Raw genomic sequence first — 26,981 nt, 5'->3', positions numbered from 1 at the left:
GACTGCCAAGGATGTTCAATGACAGCCGGGACCTACAGTTTAACGTGCCATCCGAAACACAGTCAATGGTGTCTAAGATATACTTAGAAAGTACATACAAACTTAGAAAAGTTGCATTGGTACTTGCCTGACCTGGGATCGAACCCGCGCCCTCATACTTGAGAGGTTGGTTCTTTACCCACTAGGCCACCCCGACTTTTTTTGTACACAGACTATATCATTAGGTCATAAAGCTCATTCAGCTCGCCATTAGTAACCGATAAAAGTTTTAGTCGATTAGTATGGCAGTATAACCGTTTGATCTGGGTCTCAACCCTCGAGCAGCACTATTTTTGTCTATGATTTTTATGACATTGACAGGGGCAATAATTTGTCAGTTGGTTGACAGTTGTCGATTTAAGTTTGCGCTTCCCTGAAAAATAATGATTTTGTTGAATTTTTAAAGAAACAGTGTTGTGTTTTGCTTGCTAAGTATAAAATGGATTTCCCAGCTACACCCTCTAATGCTTCGGACAGTAACGAGTATCCTAATACAACTCGCTCCCCGTTTCACAACACAGCAGACGACAATAAAAGGCGCAGGTAGAACACTGTTTTTCTGCCTCGAATCGTAGCGTAAATAAATAGACAGAATTACTCATTTATACCGTTGATGGGTTTCATTTTCAGCTCATCAAGGTCTATAAAACGGAGGAGATTTGACGATGAATTGGTGGAATACAGCGGTTTGCCCGGTTCTTCTCTGGGAAAAGGAGACAAGAGAATGCGCACACAGTCGTATACGAGCCAAGTATCGGAGATGCCTGTAACTAGTGCTCCTACGCCTCCTGCGAATCCGCCGTCAGAGCGCCGCCGAGCTTCTAGTAAGATCTCTGGTGGAGGAGGCGTTGGTCGCAAGATTCGCCGCAAAGGACATCTGAGTCACCTCTCCACAAAAGATTTAGGCCGATGGAAGCCTACAGATGATCTTGCATTGATATTAGGTGTACAACAGGTAAACTGTCCACTTATCATAGTGTTCTCTATACTTCTAGTTTAATAGTTTTGTTTACTTTTGCATTTTTGTGTTGTTATGAATTGTGTAAAGTGTAACATCTACCTGAGACTATTACAGTTGATTCCCTCAATCTCATGTATCATATACTCTGTTATTATGAATTTTTAAAACAACATTTTCAATAATTTTTCAGACCAATGACTTACGCATAGTTCACCGAGGAGTGAAATTCTCCTGCCGCTTCACAGTCAGTGAGTTGCAGTCTCGTTGGTATGCGCTGCTGTACAATGCAGAGATATCACGCGTGGCCATCGCTGCTATGCGTAACCTGCATCCTGATTTGGTAGCTTTGGTGCAACAACAGGCTTTGTACTCAAATGCTGAAGAAGAGTTGCTAGCTACGGTACCAAGTGTTCCGGTAGGTTTATAATACTTATACTTACCCAACACAATTAAAATTCTTTAAAAGCTATATCTTAACCACTGGCCAATCATACTGAGTATGAAGTCTTAGATCCTGCTGCACTGATCTAGACACACGGCAGTGTGTCAGCCAAGTTCGAGCAAAAAAAGCGACACACCGGCCGTGGGTTATATTACACGAACCATTTCGGGCCAAATTCGACCCCCCTGTAACTCAAAATCTATTTTATTTACGCATATCAAATTTCTAGTATCTGTTGAGACCCCCTCACTTATCTAAAATACAAAATTTCATTAATATACCTATTGTAGGTCTTGAGATATTGACGTCAGAAAATCGCTATTTTTACTATACACTCACTGACTGACTGACTGACTGACTGACTGACTGACTGACTGACTCACTCATCAAAAACCTAGACCACTTCCAATGGTCGTATTGACTTGAAATTTGGCATGGAGGTAGGTCTTTATGTCAAGGTAAAGGGAAAAATCTGAAAATGGCCAAGTGTGAGTCGGTTTCAAAATAATGAAGGTGTTTTATACCGGTGTAAATTTATACCCTAAGGAACTAATGGTCGTATTGACTTGAAATTTGGCATGGAGGTAGGTCTTTATGTCAAGGTAAAGGGAAAAATCTGAAAATGGCCAAGTGTGAATCGGTTTCAAAATAATGAAGGTGTTTTATACCCGGTGTAAATTTATACCCCTAAGGAACTAAAACGAACTAAATTTATTTATATTTATATAATATATCTTCGAATGGTACAAAGGTTTGTATTTAGTCAAAGTAAAGTAAAAATCTGAAAACGGCCAAGTGTGAATCACTTTCGAAAATAACGAATGTGTAACTTTGATCCACGAACATAATATATGATAACATGTCATGTCAGTCAGTTGGTAAATCTAGTCCATTTAGTTAATCTAGTTCATTTCTTTGTAAGAAACATAGTGCATATTAAAAATCTAAAAATAGTATAAATGAGACATTTCTTTAACTAACTTCATCATAAGAAAAAATAAAATAAACAACCTTACAAAAATAAATGAAATCCCACCCAAAACAAAAATGTGAAAGACTGCCAAGTTCGATAATATGGGAATGCTTCGCCTATAAAAGAAGTGAGATCTGAATAAGTACCAAGTTCCATACACATACCTCAGTTAAAAATAGTTACTTTTTAATGATGATTACTTGGCAAGTTTTAATAGAAAATTAAATACTTGATTCATTGCGTTTAGTAGGTTTATAACAAGGTGTATGAAAACTTGCCAAGTAACATCATTAAAAAGTAACTATTTTTAACTGAGGTATGTGTATGGAACTTGGTACTTATTCAGATCTCACTTCTTTTATAGGCGAAGCATTCCCATATTATCGAACTTGGCAGTCTTTCACATTTTTGTTTTGGGTGGGATACAAGTTTACATAGAAGAGCTGGTTATTGCCAGTAGTATTTTATTTTTGGTTGAACTTTTAAAGTATGGAAATTATGACTGGTAGATGTATAAATATTTTCTTACAGGTCCTTGATGAGCCTATTGTCACTCAATTTCAATTAAATAGTAACAGGTTTCTAACAAAATAATATTTGATTACAGTCATCCCTCCCACCACTGGAGAAGTTCCAAGAGTTATTAGACCAGAACCCACATGTGTTCTATCCATCACGGACTGCAAAGACATTGTTAGCACATTGGCAGCTACTGAAACAGTACCATCTCTTGCCAAGCCAGTCAGTACAGCCACTGCCTAAAAGTAAGTACTACCATTTCAATAATACATTGAAGAATTATTTACTGGTGTAACAGAGATCTAAATTCATTAACAAAGTTTGAGGGACATGTATATAGATATGTCTTAAAATGTTCTTGTAGTACTCATTGACCAGGCTGATTTCAGAACAATCTTCTTATTAATTACTTCCTGTACCTGAATTAAGTATCAGCTATCATGGTCATTCCATGGATTTTCTTTCCAAAAGAATTTTCAAAACTATTTTAGTAGGTTCAGAGATCACCCCTTACATCCTCAAAATCTACGACGAAACATGTTTTGCATAGATATAAAAAACAATTTTTTTTTTGGTTTCTGTTCATTTAAACAGGGTATCCTAATATTTTCTGTTGCAGATCCAACTGACCCAATAATGACGTTTTCTGATGCTGAAGACACAATGAATGACAATGAGCTGCCTGATTATAAAGAAGATGGCATGGATATTGAAATGCAAATGGCAGACAGGTAAAATTTACTTTATACTCTAAACCCCTTTTATGTAATAATTTGAATAAATAAACCTCCTTAGGTAATAGTAGTAGTAGACAAGTGGAAAGATTTTATGTTACACTAGCCGTTTTCCCGCGGTTTCACCCGCGTCCCGTGGGAGCTACTGCCCGCACCGGGATAAAATATAGCCTATGTTACTCGCAGATAATATAGCTTTCTAGTATAAAATGTAACCCATTACTCAGGATAGCACAGCTTTCCAGCACTGAAATAATTTTTCAAATCATTTTCCTCTTTGTTATATTATGATAGAAAAGGCTCGGGAGATGCATTCTGGGCAGCTATAATGGCGCAACAAATAAAATACCTGCGTTATAATATAGCAACATATTTCTTTGTCCTCATTCTCTATATATTCCTAATACAGAGTGGACAAAAAAGACATCCGGCTTCTGGAAACTTCCCTGTCACGTTGGCAAGTGCTGGTGCAATCCCTCTCAGGGACTACTATAGAGCTGGATAAGAACACGTTAGCTGTACTCCGAGGAAGACTTGTGCGATTCCTTATGAGGTCCAGAGAGGTATGTATTGGGAACTTTCTGTTTATGTATTATTAAGTCCATATACTAAATAAGACGAACAAGAATATAAATGTGTGAGACAATTAAAACAGTAGGAAACCTAACTTATGTAGTCACAGCAAAAATGCACCTCTTGCTTGCAGCAAAGACAAATATGAAATCCACAACTTTTATAAATACTAAACCAAAGACTGAGCAAATGATCCTTTTTCTGGTTTTGCTCTGAAGCAAACAGAAAAAGGTTTTTTACGTCTACATAGCCGTTGCATATACAAGACATATATGCCGTCGCATATGCCGCCTAGACAACGATTCTCAACCAAATAGTATAATCTGTTTAGAAGATTCTTCATGGCTACTACTTAACATATTTACGTAGTTTGCACCAAAAAGCTTACTTATGTTTCTGAATTATTTGCATGGTGCCTTCTGAGATCATCACATAAGCCAATTGCCATCTACTGTTAAACGAATGCCTCGTCAAAGTCAAATGTTTTTATTGCAAATAGGCCTTTGCAGGCTCCTATGAAAAGAATCAGATGCAAACGTCATCAGATGCAAAGAATTGTTATGCTTTTGTGAAAAGGTTCTGTAAATAGCTCAAAGCTGACTCATAACCACATTAGCTCACACTTCTGTTGGCTACCATATAACTGGTCACAGTGGTCACTGTAAGGTCTTCAATGGGTGTCTAAGAATAAGTTAGACCAGTACCCAGTTTTGCAGTAATAAATCTTTGGTTTCTAAGGTCTAGGGATATCTATTTACTTGCCTTGTATTTTGCTCCTAATGTATTTGCAATACTTTGTCAAGTGTATAATGCTTAGTCCAGTCTATCTGAATGCTGAGTGACAATTTCTGACTTGGAGCTACTGCCTATTTGGGCTCGACTACTCGGCAACTGATATCTGTTGGCAAGACTCGTTGACCGTTCGACCTCGGAAGAAGGAAAGATGAACGGAGATGCCATAAGGCAGATAGGTCAGAATTAACGCTCCTTGCCCCTCGAACACCCAGATTTTGGCACTCTACTTTCTGAGGACATTTTGCGTTATGATATCTCCGCTAGTCATTTTGTTCTCCATGACTCCTACGATCTGAATACCCTATCCAGCTTCTTAATACCTGCCTCTTTTCAAATATTAAACACATAGTTTAGGGATACCTAGTAGGTGATATTGTAGGTAAGTAACATAATAAGGTAAACATTATTTTCAAACTCATTTTAATCGTTTAATGTAGTGGGCAGAGTAGGTCACAATAAAACACCAAGTGTAGTCCAATATCTATTTATTTAAGAAGTACAAATGTGTCAAGATGACAGTGACAAATGAAAGTAAAAACTTGTTTCTCTTCACGTAATTTATTTGATATCTTAATAATATTGTTCCATTAAAATTCCAAGGCAACATAAATACGATACTTGCTTATGTTTGATCGTTGATAATTGTCAGGTAATAATTTACTTTCAATCATAGTTGGAGTGAATTAACCCTATTTATTATTCTATCAGTACATAATTAGTATTTAATTGGAGCTCGTGGCTAAGTTACAGCTGCACGGCTCGATCGATCATAAGGTTAAGCAACACTAGGTTCGGTCGGTCCGTGGATGGGTGACAATCTTATTTATTTAGTACACTATGGAGAACTTACAGCTAAACTAAATAATAAACGGAAGTCATAGTCGACAGAGAACCAATTAAAAGTCCTCGCTTATAATGCTAGAAAGTACGACAACCACTTCCACTAAGAGGTTAATAGTTGGGTTCCTTAGGTTACTGATTTGAGGTCAGAGAAGCAGTTGCTTCTTGAAGACACTGGTACTCAGCTGCATTTGGTTAGACTAAAAGCTAAATTATAGCTTTAAATACTTAACTTCTACCAGCTGTTTATCAAGTTCTAGTTTCAACCTAAAAACTTACTTCACTTACCTGTAAACGTATGTTATCCGTTTTATTTTAACATATCAACCTATAAGTTCTGTATCTAACCGTATGGGCACATTACTGTTATAGTTAGTATGGGTATCAAAATTGAATTTCAATCAAGCCATTTTTTCAGAAAAGATGTAGGTAACAGACAAACTTGCAGTCACCCACAGGATGTAGGTACATGGGAATGATGAAATCAATAGTAGCTGAAAACTTTATTTTAATAATAGAAAGTAACTTTTAATGTTAACTTTAGATTCGTGTTAGGTAAGGTAATAAATGATTGGTTAATATTAAAACGCTCAAGTAGAAGTCACAAGTAAAAAATTAGAAAATCAACAACACTGGAATAAAAAGTCATTTTAAAAAAGGTTCGATATCGACGATACATTACCTCCTTACTTGAGCCGCCATCTTGAAATTAGCGACTCTTGCGTATTTACTTCATCGACCACCGTTCTTTGCTTCGTCAACAGTTCTTCAAACATTGCAACATTACGATGCTAAAAAAGTATTTCAATTTATTTCACATTAACATTGCTGCTAAAAACACCCTTATTGACAATGTCAGCAAAATTGAAAATGAAAGTAATTAGTAGCATGGTTGTATTACTCATTCCATGCCATATTTCCCCCTCGGCCGTCAATATCGGGTGCAAGCATGACATACGGCATACCGATGCATATAGGTATTCACGTAGACCCTGACAACGAATTCAAGGACGCCTCCCACCCCTAATGACACGGTCACCCGCTCAACATAAAAATATCTATTCATTTCACTATCTAGTCCACATATCGTCACAAACTATCGATTGCCCTCGTTTCAATAACTTCAATGTTACCCATTTTAAATTACGCCATTACAGCTTTTATCTTATGGGGATTATGCAATCTGCAGTTTATCTTTATTACGTCTAGATTCCGTGTTCACTCCTTGATATGTTTCTTTCACAATTAATTTTGAAACAATGCAAATTTTATTAATTCCACGCAAATTGAGGTCCATATATGCGTCATGTTTAAACATTAAGGTTGATTTCCAACAAACAATACGAACGAGCCGCAATTAGGTTTTTCTTTTAATTCAATTTAAATTCTCACTAAAAAAATACACACTATTTCAGTCGGAAGTACGAAACGGTAAAAATAAGATTAAAATAACGTCCAAATAAATTAATTCGATTCTTGAGAGTTTATTGTATTCCCGGTTGTGCAGTTAACTATCCACTTGTGAGAAGGTAATAAGTATGTACAGACAGAACAAAAATCTTACTGTGGCTCATGTTATGAGAAATGGTCGGTGCTAGCGACGATGTTTACATAACATTCTTTTATAACAAGGCGATTGTTTGGGCAGTAGCAGTGAATTCGATATTCATAACAACAAGTATCAATAGAGAATGGAATGGTAAACTTGTGGAACTTGGTCAATGTCCGGTGAATCCACTGAGCGAAGTTTCTGATACCTGACCATCTCGTCGTACATAATATTTCTTTTTTTAACGTTTCGCTACGTAATTATTTTTCGAAAACATGTACATAGATAGTGTGGAAGTGGAGAACATGACGTGTAAGCGTGTTTTTTTTTTACTTTTGAGTCCTTTCTTCGTAATTAGTTTTATTTTGTTTCGGTTTGACGATAGTAACTGTAATTTTATCGAAGTACCTAACAGCTGCAGCTCTTTGCACACATTAAATAAATTACGATTTTATTTTCACTTTTATTATTTTATCCGTGATATGTAGTAAGCTGCTCGAATTTCGATGGTTGATCTCAAATACAATGCGCATCCATAAGAAGAAGAGAGAGTGATAGAATGGAGGAGTATACTCTTTCTTCTGAAGTAGGTATCTGTGAACTGAGGGTGAATGGTTGTTTTAGGATCTCATTCTTACGCGTTCATTTTGTGACTTGTAAGCAAATCAGAATATCAGAACAAGTGCAGTTTTAGCCAACAAGACCTTCTTCTTTTTTCCTTTTTGTGCCGTTTGCCACAAATCATCATCCTCCGAGCCTTTTTCGTCGGCTTCCAGTCTAACCGGATGTAGCTGAGTACCAGTGTTTTACAAGGAGCGACTGACCTATCTGACCCCCTCAACCCAGTTACCCGGGCAACCCAATACCCCTTGGTTAGACTGGTGTCAGACTTTGTTTGCCACAAATCTACTCCGTATTATCTGTAACCTTTTCAGAGGTTCTTAAATAAGCAGGAATTAATATTAGTGTATAATAAAAGCTTCTGCGTAGAATACAGGGGTTGTCACACGGTAACCGACTTTCCTTACACAGCGTTCCTTACAAGTACTTCAACTAGGTCAACGAGGTCAAAGATGTACTCTGTAAATTAATTATTTATTCTATAGGAAGTTTGGTTTGAAGAATATGAAATTTCGATACTATTTGTGCCCATTTAAAGCGCCTTAAATGCTTTGCCTTGTATCGGATTTCTAAATGTTGTTTAGCTTGACCCGCGATGATGCTGCTAATTCACTGCTTACTTAATTGCGTCGGTTGTATTCCAACAAAGAAACTTCAATACGTCTGTGCTATGTAAATGACAGGATCGCTGGAAGAGGATATCCTCGGCAAGCTATTTACGGACGATTTATGACTGGTCTCTTGGTTTACTGCTGAAAAGCCTAAACTACGCAAGGCCTAATCTGATCAATGATGAATCTGATAATATTGAGTATCATCCAATTTTCAAACAAGGGGTGTTAAAAATCGGTTGATATGATGGATTCCAGCCCAATCCTCACGGTAAATTTGAATGATGCAGTATGTGATGGCACACACAGTTTGATATAAAGATTTAAATTGAGCACCATATTCCTGAGCCTGAGGGATTGTTTGAAAGTATTACCGCGGCCGTGGTACATAAAGGGCTTCAGAAAGAACATGATGGGTTTTAGTGAGTAAGAGTCTGACACTCCCTGACGCTGCTAGCCCACATCAATAAAAATGTCAATTTTCCTGAAGCAAAGACAATAATCATGGATGAAACCGAAGGAAAAAGCTAGCAAATAAAATATAATAAATAGTTATATTTACTAATGCTAATCGCTGATTACGTTAAGGAATCATTTAGGTACACTAGATAAGTTTTTAATTATCTTAATCCGTTTGCCATTGCGATATCGTCAATATCGGCCGCAGTTTTAAGAACTTTGCCGGAACCGTTACTCAAGTTAGGCCGAAACCGAGATCAACACTGTCGTCCTTCAACGATGTGGTTCCCAAATCCCAGGTTTGAATTCACTCATAGACTAGGTAGCCAGTGGCAAAACAAAAAACTTCTTACCTTTACCAAAAGTAAATAAAGTTATTAAAGAAATAATAAATTAAATATTCATTCATATTGAAAGTTTCGATTATGGAATAATTTCTGGATATTTATACAGGCAAGTAGGTTGTAGGTCGTCATTAAAATTTGTATTTATAACTTGAACAAAGGACGTGAAGTCAACGCTATCGGCAACAGTCAAAAAGGTCATTATTGCGATAGAGAACAGAAATTACACGTCAAATAAAAGTTGTTATCTGATTTTAAAATGCACGATTGTTTTGCTGATAGTATCGGGTCACTTTTACATACATAGGCAAACGGGCATGTAGGTGCGACGCAACGCTATGAGTTTGTAAAATAAATAAAAAAAATTACATATGTATTTATGATAAATATCTTCGTTGAATTTATGGTCAATCATTATCAATCGCGACTTTTGCAGATGGCAATACTTACCTACGTTTGTCAATGTCAAAAGTTATTTTCGTTTTCTTTACACTTTGTTTTAAATAAACGTAGGTAGGTACGTGCTATTTTATTGAGTAGGAAATCGGACTCAGCAATTTGTTAATTACGAGGCAGAGTAATAATACATATAATTATGAATTATGGTGGGTAAATGTTCTTCCGTAAATGGGCATGAGGCCGAAAATTAAACTTTGTTTTCCAGCCTTTTTTCCTGTTATTAAGGAAGTTAACATTATAATATTACAGCTCGAATAATTTTAATTACAATATAGGTATTGAAATGATTAATATTTAGTAATCGCTATTTAATTAATATGACTAGGTATAATCTGGTTTTCAGAACGAGTTCGCAACACTGTAAATCAGACAGGTATCACAGCAATTATGAAACATTTACCATCTGCAACAAGGATAATAATTATGACAAATCTTAGGCAAACGTGGACGTAATATTAATTAAACACGGCATATCACTATTGATTCAAGGCTGTATAAATATTTGGTGGACGTAAACCTACATGGTGCATTTAGACAGCACTATTTAGGGTTACCAGAAATGTCATCTCCGTTTTAATTCAATGTGTCAAACTTCAAATTGCTTTTGAAAATTCTTCAAGGCTCACTTAATTTTTTTCTTACATTCAATTTACCTGAACCATGACTAAGTGGAACTTGGATCTGTGTTTTCTTCCGAACAGTAAGTAAATCTCGCAAGTTAGCCTATTTCGTTGTCACCGCATAACGGGTGTTTCGTTTAGTACTATTTTAAGTATACACGACAACGTTGCCGTGAAAATGTAGCTAACGATGTTAAAAGTACTAATAGGTTCCGTAAATAGTGAAAAGCAGTTATTCAGATTTTTGGTGTCACAATTTAGAGTCACTAAACTTTTTCAAGTCACAAATAGGTCCGCTTTATTGAATTTTAAACAATATTTTTATAGTTCTGAAACTTGGCCGTTCAATGAATATGGAAACAATAATAAGAAATAATTATAGGTAGGTAATCGTTATTTTTTTGTTAAAATCTGGAGGGTAGTATAAAATTAGCAGCGAGGTCAATGACAGGCCAAATGTCACTTGGTCGCGCGCAGTCGTAAAGGTACTTACTTGAATTTTATAAATCACTTATTTAAAATTTATTTTGCTTAAAATACTTGTGTATTAATTTATATTTTTTAGTTGACAGTCATCTGTATACAGCAATAAAGTGCTTGTATTACGGTGTGCGAATAATTCACTGTACTGCAAAGTGTATTACTTACATATCTTAGTGGAGACAAGCTTGTTTATCGTGAGCGACTGTTTACATATTTTTCAATGTGTATATTTATTTGATAAGGACGCGTTAATTACCTTACTTAGTCTATTGATAACAACCAACTCAATTGTAAAATTTTATGTCATTCATTATGCATAGCGCAATAGTTTCGTAAATATATTAAACTAGTCGTTTTCTCGCGGTTTCACCCGCGTCCCGTGGGAACTACTGCACTACCGGGGTAAAATATAGCCTGTTTTACTCGGGAAGAGTGTAGCTTTCCAGCAGAGAAATATTTCCTAAATCAGTTCAGTAGTTTATCCATTACAAACAAAAATATTTTTTGTTCTTTATAATATTAGTGGCAGTTAGTAAAAAAAGTCGTGGTGGCCTAGTGGGCAAAGAATCAACCTCTCGAGTATGAGGGCGCGGGTTCGAATCCAGGTCAGGCAAGTACCAATGCAACTTTTCTAAGTTTGTATGTACTTTCTAAGTATATCTTAGACACCAATGGCTGATAAAAAGGTGAAGGAAAACATCTTGAGGAAACCTGGACTATATAGTCTGAAATCACCAACCCGCATTGAGCAAGCGTGGTGATTAATGCTCAAACCTTCTCCGTGTGAGAGGAGGCCTGTGCCCAGCAGTGGGACGATAAATAGGCTGTAACTAACTAATATTAGTATAGATTAATTCAGTGAATTCCCTATCTTATTTGGAAGTAAGTGGTAATTTTCCTGTTAACTATAACTTGCTTTAGTGTAAAGTATTTATATAGATATAGAAAAGTAAATATTAATTGTAGGTGAACAGCTGTAAGTAACATCTGTGTAAACTGAAAAACAATGTGTTTAAGGAACTCTGATTAGTCATTAAACTGAATAGATATTCAGTTAATAATTAGAGTTATTAATTAGTTTCTATGTGTAGCTTATTGAAGAAAAAAGACGGTTAAGTATATTAGCTTTCGTTGTACATAAAATGCTTACTCATATTTGTCACGTATGCAGAAATAAATGTCAGAAGCTGGCAAGTCATTTCACTGCACATAACTGAAATTAATAGGTTGCCCAGCAATTTTTTTTCCTCAAGACATTATTAGTACGATTATCTGAGATATACTTAAATAGATGGATATCATAATCGATCGACAGCTAATTGTATATTTCGATAAAGATAAAAATGAGCAAGTAAGTAGTCATTATTGTGTAACAGCGAATACCTGAGTAGCCGCACACTTCATGATAACTGCTTTAATATTGTATTTACAAAGCGATGTCCTTGTACCTTTATTTGTAGATATATGTATAAAGTTATATTATGTGATAAACGAATTTATTTTATTTCCTGAAGGATTGTTACTTTGATAGACAGGTTTGTTACTTGAGAGTAGTAAGTTTTTTTTTGATTAGCTGAGGAATGACACGTACCAAAGAACTAGCTTGCGCCAGCGGTGTTACCTTGCGTCAACTATTCCGCGCACCCGAAGAATAATTCATCGATAAATGGGCTTTCCGGCACCGCAAGAATATTTCAAATCGATCAAGTAGTTCCTAAGGCGCACTCTAACAAACTTTTCAGTTTAATAATATGTACAGAAGATAACATTTTTTTTTTGTTTTAATTATCAACCCACTTAGGATTAAACGAACAATTTACCACCAACCCTATATACGATTTACGATTCCCTCAGGAACTGAAGATTCTCTGTGCAAAATACATTTAAAAAGTAACAGTCACAATATTAGGTTCACACGGTAGGTAGGTACACAGAAAGTGCAAACGTTGTTTTGCTCATATTATCTTTATCGCTGCACCAACAATGGCCGCACTTCGACTGAATGCAAGCGAATGGAAATTCGAGTGTCGAACACTGTTGAATTACAAAACTTAGCATTCGTGCTTCATTTCCAACGAGTTTTTTTCAATATTTGCGAAACTGTAGATACATATTTGGTTTCTATTAATTACCATGTTGTAGATGTTGCATTGTTTGTTGTGTTGCCATATTTTATTTATGTTCGTAGGTGAAATAAAAAAAAAAGAAGTTGATAGGTTCCACTATTTGCACCTGCAAAATGTAATTTATCATTTTAGATTAACATAACGATATTTTTAGATGTAAAATCTATTGTATGGGTCTCATGTATGAAGGAGTAGGTACTTACGTAATTAATAAACTTAACTGCACGCAAATACTATGCTCTTATACCTAACCCTCAAAATTTAGAAACGTCTTCAAAATGTCTACATTGTTAAATACTAGAATAATTGTTACAGGAATAATTAACGTTATCGTGTTTAGAGTTCGTAAACTTTATTCGTAAAATAGAAATATTGAGTTGAAACGGGTAATATTTTTGGAACAGTTAGGTGCTTTCGGTGTCTATCCGCGACATGCCACAAAACCTTAAAAAAAAAGAAACGAACGTTTTTCAAAAAAAAAAAAAACATGGACTCCCTAAGATCTTCTGATCCTTGAGTCATCAAACCTGCCTTCACTTACGTGCATGAATACAATTTAGGTTCCAAACTTGCTGAAACTGCATGGTGCCAAAACTCCGTACGATGCCGAAACCGCGTTTTAAATTACAATGAAGAGTTTGCGTTCGGTACCGCGGCGACCATGACAACTCTTTAGTGAATAACAAAAAACCGTTTAGTGTAAATTATGGATGCAAGGCGGATGCGGGCGTGGACTACCATCTACATACGGTGCCACAAGGCAGGTAGTAGTGCGTACAACACCTCAGAAAAACACAAGGCATTAAGGACTATTGAATTGAGGTACATACCTTACGGAGCAAATGAATTCAGTTTCGGTTTCGGCGGAAACCAAGTTACAAGCCGAAATGTACTCGTGGTTACTAAATTATAAACGAAGCCGGTTAGTTACCTACTGCTTAATTTTCCTCCATTTTAAATCATAGTTATTAATTCTTCCATTTATAAACACTGATAGTTTTGGAATAATATTATTCGGACTAGCTAAAACTGCAGAATATTTTCATGATTATACCTATTACATTGTTTATTAAAAATTACGCGTCAATGGAATATGTTGACAGCTCCGAATGTGTTGTCAAGTTTCCTACTGTGAATCACAGCACTTTTTTTAGAATTCTTTAATCTTATTGACCGGGGGTTATATACTCCTTGGTCAATAAGCTAGGTATCCTGGTTCTGTAATATCACTGAGGACATATTAAATTGATTTAAATAACGTTTTCTTCGTAGTCAGTTACAATGCTGCCCTCTTCATGGGTCAAAATCCTGCAAAAAAGGGGTCTTTTCACGTGATATTTTTACCTGCAATTCTTCAGGGCTTTTCCTTTCGAACATTCTAGAACATGTGCATATAACTACGTTGTTGGTAGCCATTTCACTTGTATATTCTTGTTGATAACAACCGTCAAACATGTTTGTCCAAAGCTCGTTAGCTGTTCGTAAATGTTTGGCATATCCAAAGCAATTCTTCTGCATTTTGTCTGCATATCGCAGTGTTGTGTTCGTGACACTGTGGTCGGACATAACCGTGGCTCGGCTAATGAAAGTGCATATCTATGTCACTAAGCCACTGCGTCTTTTCTATCCGTGCCGTAACTATTAGTGACAATAGCTTAGCACCTCTCCCTCAACAGGGTATTTCGTCGGTACCTTTTGTGTTGCAGCTGGTGAGAAAAGTCCCTTAGAATATCTCATTTAAAGAGCTTATCAAATAGTCCGTAAAGTGTCCATTATAAGTGTACATCGACCCCTCGATAATATTATACAGTAAATAGAGTACCTACTTATAACTAGCTGTTATAAAAATGATAGCTAAAATGATCAATGGATAGGTACAAAATAAAATGGAATTTTAATTACGATACAGACATACACATAATTTTATCAAAAATTAGTATTCCACTCAAGCTTTCCAGCTTCGCACGGTGTGGTTCATAGACACCATAGATGTATTTTCTTTGGACACAAGACTTGATTCCAGTGAGGTCACAGTAAGGAGAATTAGTGTAAGAATTTATAAAGCTGAACTAACAAACAACGAAACATATAACACTTAATGAAATAACAGTAAACTACAGCATTTAATTACGAGTACACAATATTAAAATTAATCACACTGCCATATGCCAGCGGGTTGAAGGAAAATATTGCACACACAAACAGTAACAAACATCGCGAGGTACTTGCACATAATCAGCTTTACGAATAACTGGTTACTTGATAACCTTATCTGTTCAATTAGTATGTCAACAGCTCTATCTGGTTTGTTAATAACACAATACTAATGAACAGAATAATTAAACAGTACACTACTGCAAAAGTCAAGATCGTCCACACCATTCCACGTTCAACTGCCGCTGTTAATATTACCACCAAATATGTGTAAATAGAGGATTTTATTTATGTAGGTAATTTATTTAAAAATATTTAAATATTAGTGATGACGTCTACATTTCATAATTTTATGCAATCTTGTAACTATACGACCATTTCATTGTCACGCAAAGAAGATAAGACATGTGCCCGCAAATCATTGATTTATGTGCTGACGGTTCGCTGTCATCAATACTAATTATTATAACCAGGTACTATTTTAAACGGCTATTATCAAAATCATTCGTTTCAGAGTGCATACGTTAATTAGTTTCCGATTTCGATTGTGTTTTAATTGCTTGCGTGCGTGTTTAATAAACGTCGATTTTACGCAAAACTTGTACAGCGGTTTCAGTATTTTGATGGCTTCTGTTACGAACATGTGAAGAAAGATATCGTTGCACATTATTACGACACGTGGGTAACTATGTGAAATGTTTGCGTTTATGGGGAAAACGTGAATTTTTATTGATGTACGCAGCTACTGTGGCTACCTAAACTTATCTGATAGGCCGTGGTTGTCAAACGATGTCTTTGAGTCTCAGGTATTTATACGTTAGGACAGCTACTTCATTGCGACGAAAGGTGGAAGTGTTTTATTATCGGTCTGCCTTAATCAAGCATGTCAATTAGCCACTGCATGTACTCCTTACGGTAATAGTTAGATAGTAGATATCGTGTGCAATGGCGACGTAGGCGACACGTACGAATTTATTTCTGCGCAAATACCGGGTGATATTTTTCATACATATACATATGTACATATCAGGAGGATATGATAACGATCAACTTGTAACGTTACTTGCCGAGTTCATTAAAATATGATTAGATTTAAGTCATTGTATGTAGATTAAGTGCTACGTCAAACATAGCATTTATACATAAAATAGAATTAACATTTATTTTTAATTGTTGTAATTAGATCGCAGTGGGGCGCAGCACCCGGGACAATGCTATCGACGTGGACTTGACCCTGGAAGGGCCAGCTGCGAAGGTTTCGAGGAAACAGGCCACGATCCGGCTGCGGAACAGTGGGGACTTCTTCATGTCGTCTGAGGGCAAACGCCCGATATTCGTGGACGGCCGCCCCGTACTGCCGGGGAACAAAGTGAAGCTTAATCACAACACCGTCATCGAGGTAAACGTCAAATGTTTTGCGTATCATTAGTATTGTCGATTATATCACGGCTATTGTATTTTCAAAACCTTGATTTGGACGTCAGCTCATTACCTACTGCATGCTACAACGAAACTTATGAACACTCTGAATTAGACTTGCTATTCGAATTGAATACAGAAGTGATGGCGCCGAGGCGACATTATTTATTTTTCCAATCACTTATTTAATTTGATTGTACCTAGTACTAGAGCATAACTTAGTTCTTGTTTATTTTCATACAGATTGCCGGTCTTCGCTTCGTTTTTCTGGTGAATCAAGAACTCATCAACGCCATTCGACAAGAAGCTGTTAAAGTCAATATACCTGTGTAATTCATGTTGAAATAATAAACTTATATTACTGCGAACACATTTATTTTGGTCAATTATAGAACAATTTCAAAACTAGGTACCACTCGAAAACGTAATACATAACATCCCATTAATTAACAGTATAATGTGTCACACTTCAGTTTATAAACACTCAGTTTTAGAGTAAGTGTGTCCAATATTACGTCTATCACCATACATTATCACGTGCGTTACTGGCATAAGAAGATATGCATTAACATTTAAACGACAAACAAATATCTAATTATTAAAATCATCAATAGTAATTAATCCATAACCCTTAATTAAATAATTTAACCACAATAGAATATACCATTAACTTAAAGTTATAACAATGGCCAACAAGTGCAGGAAAATAAAACAACAACCCACTCAGTAGTGCATAACAAACATACAAGGTATCGAAAATTACGAAGAAAATAAATTCTATGGTATTGATAAGTGAACGTGAAGTAATCAGTCATCAGTCACCGAGAGGCAGCGCCGAGCATCCCCCGGCCTCGCTGCGGGCGCACTGCGGCGCTGCGTCTCCTATAGTCGTTACATGCACGTGCCACTAGCAAATTATAATTTTGGTAAATATTCAGCCTCAACAACAACTGAGGTTATGCATGTCCAAATATACAGTGGACAAAAATCAACGCTTTTCTTAACTTTTACCTTTGTACATTTATTATCCATAAAACTTAAATTAATACTTAAAATTACCATTTTTCATACAATATATTATCATCTATAAATAAATTAATTAAACAGTATAACCGATCATTCTCTATGGAATTTTAAAACATTTAAAATATTATTTTAATTACTTACACTCTATGTACCTAATAGTTAACTCTAAAATATTTTATCTACGAAGGCAACACTTTGCAAATACATGTATGCAGGACTTAAAAGCACATATATTTGGTATATTTATTGAACACCCTGTACATGATATCAAAATAGTGTATTTAATAATAAAATATATTTATAGGCACGATAAGGCAAAACATGAATCGGTGAGTGCCTTGTTTATGAGATCAACAGATTTTATTTCCAAAATGTTTAAAATGGCCAAAACGTATGGAGCAATAACAGTAGTCTTAAATATGATATACTTGAATTAGATTTGTATAATATCAGCACAATGTAAAGGCACTGTCCGGGCTACTAGCGCTCCGTCATATATAAAACATGTACCTGTAGGTATTGGAACAATGAAATTGATTAACTCTTTGCAACCTAGGTACGTATATGAAAATATTCCAGATAAATATTCTGGTGCAATTTTTTAGCAATATTATGTAGTATATGTATATATTATGTTTATTAGGATGTGTCTACTCTTCAGTAGAAGACGTAAAAATACGTCTGTTGGTATTATTTCGCTGTGTAGGTATAAACTCAAAGGTAGTACCTACGTACACACTTTCTCAACATCTATTATTTCTGAGTATTGGCTTTGGTTATTTCACGCTTTAATTTTATTACCTACCTATACTATGTTGTTTCACTGCAACATCATTACAAACAAAATTATTGAATGATATTGAACGAACATTTTCTAACAAAATACATGTTAAAGATTATATGGTATTAATAATAAAAGTGTGCAAATTTTGTACTTCGCCTACACAGTAGCATAGATACACATGTTGCAGTCAAATCAATATCTAAGAGACATGATTACACATGTGCTTAAAATATATGTGAGCAATCTTGACAGTACCGATGGTACTGGCCATACTAACACTAATATAACATCTTTGTCAAAACCACACGGTGATTACTTCATTGCCTAGATAAATATCAAAGTCAGTACATCAGCCTTATATCTATCTACCAATGGAACAGCGCTCTTTGGAGGTTTATATAATATAATCTGGTCTTTGGCAAGCTGGACCATGACGGACGATATAACGATGATGCCTGTTCAGTTAGTGCACACGAGTTTAGATTGAAGCACCAAAACACGCATGTCAGCGATATTCTCAATCTTGGCGACGGAAGACAGAAGGAGGTGAAATGTTAGAAATATTACATACTGAGTGTTTTTAAAACGTGATAAAAATTAACTCTGTTTATACAGGTACACAAAAATATGAGATATATCAGAATAAGATATTCTATTACCAATCATAGACTAGGCATAAGTACATTGAAATTTCAGGTGACCTTGATTGTATGCACACCCATCTTCACGCAAGACTTTATTTACAAACTATGCTTGGATGAACAATCCGCCGCCAATACAAATAAAACAGAAATACAATAATCACCTAATATTCTACAAATATAAACATTATTAGAAATATCAGCATTATTTGGAATCAAATATTTTTACGGAGATAATACTCATAAATTATGGCTACTTAAATCTTGAAGGTGCAATTCTATTAAATAAATAGTTAAAATAACACTAATAAAAATGGAATGACAGGCACAGCAGGTAAAACGATAATAATAAAATTTGAAAGAACTAACAAAAAATAAAGATCAGATCAAATTGCACTATCAAACAATAAAATGTCTTTGCTTTCTTTTCCATATCACACTTAGTACTGAATTTGGCTTCGTTATACAAACTACACAATAAACTAACGGGTAACTACTAAAGAAACTATAATGGAATCGTAGGAATGATAGTACGAGACCTTTATTAGGGTGGGATCCATTAACACAGTAGCCAATATGGCTGTTAATCATCATAAAGACCCGAGGAACTACGACGCTCAAAACAAACTACCTCAGTAATTATGTTTTAATCTTATTGTGTATTTAAGGCTCGAAGAAGGGTTGTCTGATATCGGCGGCGATATCACGAACTTAGCGCTGCTCGCAGACTTATATTTCTGAAACTTTTCAGCCAAAACATAAGTCATTTTTCGATGGCTATAAATAGCTTTTGTTTTATTCCTAGTCGCCATTTTGTCAATGAAATGGTTTTTCTCTATAAACACCCAAGGTTGCCATTTTCTACCCGTCATGTCTGGGTTAAAATCATCTTTATTTGAAGTACTAGCGTAATGTGAACCATTTTGGTTTTTCTTAATAACTACTTTAGGAATCGATTTTTTAGTTTTTTTAGACTTTTCCTTGTGCATTTTAAATTGAATTTCGTCTATACTTTTAAGAACATCTTCAAATTTAGGCTTTGGTTTCTTAGGAATTTGCGGTATGCCCTTTAGTTTATTCACCTTTGGTTCGTCTTTGGATATTTTTAATTGCTTTAACTTCATAAGGCTGTGTTGAGGTAACGAAAGTTTGACTTTAAGATCTCGAATAGATTCTTTTAGAGGTGGAATGTATTTTTGTGCTGCTTTGGTCAATAATGGCCGATTAGCAGAAAAGTTTGCATGGGAATGCAGATATTCCTTATCTTCAGTAAATTTACACCTCGATGTCTTGTTTACTCTACTGATATCATTAATTTGCGATATTCTAGAACCTTTGTAATTGGTTATTTTTAGTAATATGCCAGAACTCTTTTCTTCTGATGTAGTTGATGACACTTCTGGCGAGCTAGACGTATATACAGCGTCATCTTCTTTTTGGTTATATGTAAATACATCATCGATACTTGATTCACAAGAATTTACAATATCTTCACCAGTTTTTGCAAATAATTCAATTGAATGAATATTTTCCCGCTCAATTTTATTCACGTTGATATCGACAACGATGTCTACAGCATTCCCTTTGTTTTGGAAATTAGGAAATATTTCATTGTCCATATTTTCTTTATTTTCTGGGAGTTCCTTATCATCAGCTGGCATCGAATCGATATATTGTGGAACATAAGGTGACAATTCTTGTTCATGAGACTCCGATAACATCTTTTCTAAAGAATCATTATCGTAATATCTGTCATAATCTTCGGAAACGTGATTTTCTCTGTTATATAAAGTTCTGTTTACATCCATTTGTGGAGTTTTGTACAAGGTTTCGACGAACAGAGCATCGTCACTGCACATTTTTTCACCATATATGAATTTAACTTTGTCGGTATGTTCACTACTGCTAAAAACACCGGACTCATCATTATCAGAAAACCCATCATCTTTTGGAGAAGATGCTTCACCAATTTCAATATCTTCCGCGACATCGTCACTAATAACTGTTTCTACACAGCCAACATCTTCAACCCAAGTCTCTTCTAGAGTTTTTTCTTCACTATCTAATACATAGGAATCTGAGTAATCACAAACTTGCTCTTGTTGTGGACTAGACGCGTTTTCCGTCAGCGTCTCTGTATTTTCATCGTCTTTTATGCAGTCATTTTGTATCTCCGCTATACAATCTACAGGCAGTTCCGTATAGCACACTTTTTCAGGTTCTTCGTTTTCTTCTTCAGTTATAATACAGCTGTTATCGATAAGGATACAAATTGAAACGTTGTCTTCATTATAAAACGAAGAGACAGAGTTACGTCGGTTATGATTTATTATGTTGCACAGATTTTGTGTTAACAAGTCATTCTCGACTTTATTAACTTTTCTGCGTTTAAATGGCCAAATAAATTCAATATTTTCTTCATTTTCCAGTTTGGTACTTTCATCATTATTGTACGCATTTAGTGCAGAATCTGATAATGATCTCTTCAGTCGATGACATTTCTTGTAAGACGCCTCGTTTGCTGGTAGTTTATTGAAAGATTGATTGCAAGAAATTCTAACATTCTCATAAAATGCGGGTGATGCCAATGCTGCATCATTATCTCCTGGTTGCTGCTCGACATACTCTGACTCTTTTTGCAAAGATTCACCATAAGGTTCTTTTAAGTTGGAGGTTTCAGGAACTTCACATATATTTTCAACACCAACATTGAGATCCGTTTCTGAAATGTTGCTAGTATTTTCGGGGCTACTTGGTGCACATTCAAAAGATGAATTGATGGCATTGTTTTCGTTGAGATCATTTGTTAGAGCACGATTGCTTGGAGAAGCCATTTCAACCATTTCGTTCACTAATGGTTCATTTTGTAAAGACATTTCTTCTATTATATTACTATCCTCGCACTCAACCTCTTCATTGAATGTCACAGTTTCTTCAATACTGTTAACTACATGAGATGTGCTAATGACATTGACATTTGTTGTTTCCTGTTCAAAATTTGCAGGATTATCTGCTGATATAGTTTCGTAAGATTTTTTTTCCTGTTCATTGTCTTCCGTATCCAACTCACAATCGGAAGCCTTACGACTTTCATTACTTTCAATTGTTGTGTTTAATATTTCAGTACTATCGACAAATTCATTGTTGGTATCCTCAATATCGTTTTCAACTGAAACATTACCACAACTGCCTTCAGAAAACATTACTAATTTTTGAATCCAAGGTGAATACATTTGCTTATTCCAAAACCGATTTCGGCTGACTGGCTTTTCATTTAAGAATTTCAGTTCTTCATTGATAGGATTATCAAGATTGCATTGTTCTGAATTTAACAGTCCTGAGGTATTATCTGTACCTTTGTAATATTCCTCTTCAAAATCCCTTAAATCCATATCACTATCCGAGAGCGAGCTGCTACTGTCATCTTCAACTCTATCAATTGTGGCATCCATGGTGTAATCGTTGCAAAATATATGCGTTTCTGAATCAGCTGTTTGTGGTTTTATTAAATCGGAAGTTTCAAAGTCAACTTCATTAGTTGAAAGTGCAATTTCGTCATCATTATTTTTTGTATGGGCTAGTTCTGTTATCACGGAATCGTTGGTTTCTTTTGCATTAAAAACTTCCGGAGAGACAATTTCAGATTCAATAATTGTACGTGCAGGGGAATCTAACTTCTCGTCTAAATGGCGGTCTTCAACAATATCTTCGCCTACACTAGCACTTATTGTACTTTCAGTAGTATCCATTTTACAAGTGTTTTCTGGGTAAACTACGGGATGTGAAACTTCGTAGTTATTATCAGGCAAAGTTGATTCTTCTGCTAATTCCTTTGATACATTTTCAATACGGTCTATTTCTTTTTCTAAATTATCATTATTGATGTCACTTGAAACTTCTTTTTCTTGTATTTCTGGTTTTGAAACTAATACTGTATTATTGCTATCTACAATCATCTCCTCTGGTCTATTATCACGGTCAGAAACACAATTTTGGTCACAATTGCTCTCGCAATTTTTTTCCAATTCCTCATTACTTTGTGAAATTATTTCGGTATTTTCGGTTCGATTTACAATTTCGTCAGGGCCAGTAGTTATCTCTGATTGACTCTCACTTTGCTTTTCATCGTCTGAACTAGACTGTGCATTGTTATTATCAAAGCTAGAAGAAATGTCATTTTGTTCACTTAATACGGGTAGTAAACTGACGGAATCTGATGAATCGTCTCGGTTTATTAAAGGAAATGAATTATCATCAGTTGGTGATACTAATTTTGCTGATTCCGCAGAGTGTGTACTAGTTAAAATCCCCGGCTTATTTAAGCTGAAGTCTATCGCAATCTCAACAGGCAACTTCTCTTCAATTGCATTGTGTGATTTAATGAGTTCAGACGAGTGTTCCGTCTCACCCAGTAGAGTTCCTTGTGAGGTCAAATTTATTGGATCTTGCTGGATTTCTGTAATTACTTTTTCTAAGCTGTGTGATGAAAAATCTGTCGATTCTTCATAATTCTTGATGTTATCCGGATTTTTTATGATAACACTGTCCGTTCTGATAGGATTTACATTATGCTGCAGTTGAGTTTCTCTAGGGTCTACAATATTCGTTTTACTTTTACGGTATTTACTTAATTTAGAGAACTCTTTTTCTGAATCAACCATACATGGCGATTTATCAACATCAACTTCAGGCTTGGGTGGATTTATATGATCAAATTTGCCTTTGATTTGATTGTCTGAATGGTCCAATACTTCTAATGACGGCAAGTCTCTAATAGTGTTGGACATAATTGTATTATCTCCTTTATTTGCATTAATAAACTGTTGATTTACCTCAGGAAAGTTTAACTCGATATCATTATCAAGTCTCGGTAGTGAAGCAAGACATAAACCTGAGTTACTTTCTAAATCTTGCAAACTGTAGCTACTCTTGATATTATCCATAGTATTGCTACTAGAAAACTGAGTGTTAATCATCTTGCAGCTTGGAATCCTCACATTTTCACTGATATTTATATGATGATCTGATCTCTTCATAATATTACAGTCAATGTTTTCATTCATACCACTTAACATGGGTGATTTTAACATAACTGGATTAGCAACTTTTTCTATTGATCTCTCAGATAAAATATTTTGGACTGGAGCTGCAACTTCAACATTGAGCATTTTAGGACTACAAGGTTTAATTTCAAAATTACACCCAACTTCCTTGTGAATAACAGATTGACTTATTTTAGCTTCAACATCTAGAGGCGACACTGGCCTGGGGGGTATGACACCTGTTAACTGTTTTTGATGTCCCCCTTTCATTAACATATGGTACTCTTTCTGAGGGTTTTTGTAATTATTCATATTTGATGATTCTATCACCTCTTCAAACTGATTGAGCAATTCAATGCTATTATATCCTTTGATATTTTCAGGTAGTTTAGAAACTTTTTGGATATGTTCATATTTTGCAAGTTCTTCACTTGGAACATTTACTAAACCAAGCACATAAAGTTGTTCTTGGTTATTCATTGCTTCATGTTTCTTTCCAAAATTATTTTTATCATTTGAACTTGCCTGTACGATTATTTCTTTAGAGGCATTTTCTTCTTGCTCTTCATCGCCTTCGTTCCACATTTGTAAGAACTGTCTTACATCTATTTGCTTTTTGTCCTTGGATGATTTATTATTATTGGAATTTAATTGTGACTTTGTCATCATAGGTGGTGTTCTTACTATTGGTCCATATCTATTATCATAATATTTTCTTAGGTATTCATTTGGTATTCTGTTTATGCCGGAATCAATGCTTCTTACACTTGCAGAAGAGGATTGGCTCACATAGCCACAGTCTTCCTGGGAAGTTCCCAGAGTTTGTGTGGTATCATTGCTGGTGTTAGAATCAGTAGGCGATATAGCTATTGTGTTGGGTGAAAACACAGGTGCATGCCTCGACATGGGGTTATGAACATTTAAATTAGGGTCTATACTTCTATAATGAGCCATATGGTCATAATTTTTTATTTGTTGACCATCTTTTTTTAAATATGGATTGTTTGGAATGTTATGCATATTTAAATTGGGATAATTAGGCATAATTACATGACTTTTTACAGGCATTCTTGACATTTCATTAACAAAATAGCTTTCAGAAGGTGGGTAAATTTTGGGTCGGTTGTTGTCATATTCAATATAAGCCTTTGCATTTGGATCATAAGGTAGTTTGTTAGGAGGGACTGACTTCATATGAGCATCGGGTGGGTATGAATGCATTTTGTTTTGGGGACAATTTCCCATTACTGGTCCATAATTTGGATGGATTACTTGATTACGATATTGTATATTGTAGTTACCTTGAGGAGATCTCTGATATCCCTCCATGACAGGATCAGCAACTCGACTGTCCAGGTACTTGATAGGAGGGTATGGGGGATAGGGGTGTGGAGGAATGGATTTCTGCAACTCATATTTATGAGGCGGAAAACCAGGTGGTGGATGGAATGGATTTGAATAATTACCAATGTATTCATACCTTTGCTGGGGATACCTCTCCTTGACACTTGGGTAAGGCTTGAAGCGAATGTTTCCTTCTTGATAATATGGATCAGCATAAACATAGCCCTGTTCTTCAGCAACAGTCCTATGAGGTCTGGGCACTACTGGTCGAGGACCAGCACAGCTAGGATAATCTTGATATTGGTACAGTTCAGGAGCACCATACATCCTCGTGGAACGCAAATTAACACTGCCCGGAGGCCACCCATGCGGAGCAGTCCGGTTAAGATTTGGATTCACACTAGGTAAACACATTTCAGGGTTCCTAACATTTTTATGTTCATTATTATTTGGATTAACAGAATAAGGCACATCACAGAACTTTGCCTCCGGTGGCATGTTTAGCTTGATATTCTTAGATAGACCGTTACTCCTATCTGATAGTTGAGCATAGTTATTGGTGTCTTCATTTATTTTAATAGAGTTGTATGTTGGGGGCACCATAATACGCTGCATATTTTCCTGGAATGTTTGTCTTGGTGATATGTTCCTTGTTGGGTTTTGGAAACTAGTTAATTTATGGGGGTATTCGGGTGGTCGTCGATACGTGTTGTCCATGCATGGCCATGGCTCCGCGACACCTTTCTTTATATGATACGCCTCGCTCGCGTCGGGCGGAGGCACGACTCGGTCGGGTCCTATGACGGCGCATGGCCGTGCGTTCGGTACATCCACTTTGCCCAATGAGTTAGATCCGATATCTTGATATGACTTATTTCTGTCACAGTGGAGCGCGATGCCGCCGCTTTGAGAGTACTTGCTGCCGTCATTATTGCGTTCACTCACAGCAGACTCGGTCCTCAAGTCTTTAGCATCCATTGCCACGGTAACTTGGACACATATTCGTATTCGGTGTCAACATTTTTTGTTGTTGGACGATTTAAAATTCCTTGGAATAACTCCGTATCCGAAGGTTGCACAAAACTATTTCCATTCTGAAATATAAACAAAATATTAGCCAGATAGTGACAACTGTCAAAACAATATGCCACATAGGCCTTATTTATTCGGGATGCATAGCTTAGCCCTTCAAGTATCAACATAAAATATCACATTTACCTTTAGTATTTCTTCTAATTTTACGAAACATCAATATTATTTCCAAGGAAACACCGATTTATTACGTTTTGAAGTCGCCCATAAATTATGAAGTTGCCCAATCAAAAAATTGTAGAAAAACACAGAGCTTAATTTTGTCGTCATGGATTTGTGTACAAATTAATTATTTCTAATTTAAATTTTAATCGATGCTAAATTTTATTTC

At 35.7% G+C, this 26,981-nt stretch overlaps 2 protein-coding genes across 2 annotated transcripts; one reads left to right on the top strand and one right to left on the bottom strand.

Moving 5' to 3' along the window:
- The first annotated feature begins 359 nt into the window (after positions 1–359).
- Rcd5 (Reduction in Cnn dots 5) lies at positions 360–17,089 on the top strand. The gene is made up of 8 exons (XM_021344717.3): positions 360–582; positions 670–994; positions 1,191–1,415; positions 3,023–3,179; positions 3,554–3,665; positions 4,078–4,231; positions 16,486–16,701; positions 16,965–17,089. Exons 1-8 carry the CDS (start codon positions 479–481, stop codon positions 17,052–17,054), a joined length of 1,383 nt encoding a protein of 460 aa, XP_021200392.2. The 5' UTR covers positions 360–478; the 3' UTR covers positions 17,055–17,089.
- Positions 17,075–26,932, bottom strand: LOC110383808 (uncharacterized). The gene is made up of 2 exons (XM_021344716.3): positions 26,777–26,932; positions 17,075–26,652 (listed from the first exon to the last, which is right to left on the bottom strand). Exon 2 carries the CDS (start codon positions 26,534–26,536, stop codon positions 19,805–19,807), a length of 6,732 nt encoding a protein of 2,243 aa, XP_021200391.3. The 5' UTR covers positions 26,537–26,652; positions 26,777–26,932; the 3' UTR covers positions 17,075–19,804.
- Positions 26,933–26,981: the final 49 nt, after the last annotated feature.

This window comes from Helicoverpa armigera, chromosome 3, assembly GCF_030705265.1.
Source record: "Helicoverpa armigera isolate CAAS_96S chromosome 3, ASM3070526v1, whole genome shotgun sequence".
Classification (NCBI taxonomy): Eukaryota; Metazoa; Arthropoda; class Insecta; order Lepidoptera; family Noctuidae; genus Helicoverpa; species Helicoverpa armigera.
The sequence above is the reverse complement of the archived record's forward strand: the minus strand, read 5'-3'. Positions and strand labels throughout refer to the sequence as shown.

Excerpts from the sequence above, each read along its gene's own strand:
- Rcd5 (XM_021344717.3), top strand. The coding sequence starts at position 479 with ATGGATTTCCCAGCTACACCCTCTAATGCTTCGGACAGTAACGAGTAT. Across the intron at positions 3,180-3,553 it reads AGTACAGCCACTGCCTAAAA|ATCCAACTGACCCAATAATG; the intron begins GTAAGTACTACC and ends TTTCTGTTGCAG. Across the intron at positions 16,702-16,964 it reads ATCACAACACCGTCATCGAG|ATTGCCGGTCTTCGCTTCGT; the intron begins GTAAACGTCAAA and ends ATTTTCATACAG.
- LOC110383808 (XM_021344716.3), bottom strand. The coding sequence starts at position 26,536 with ATGGATGCTAAAGACTTGAGGACCGAGTCTGCTGTGAGTGAACGCAAT.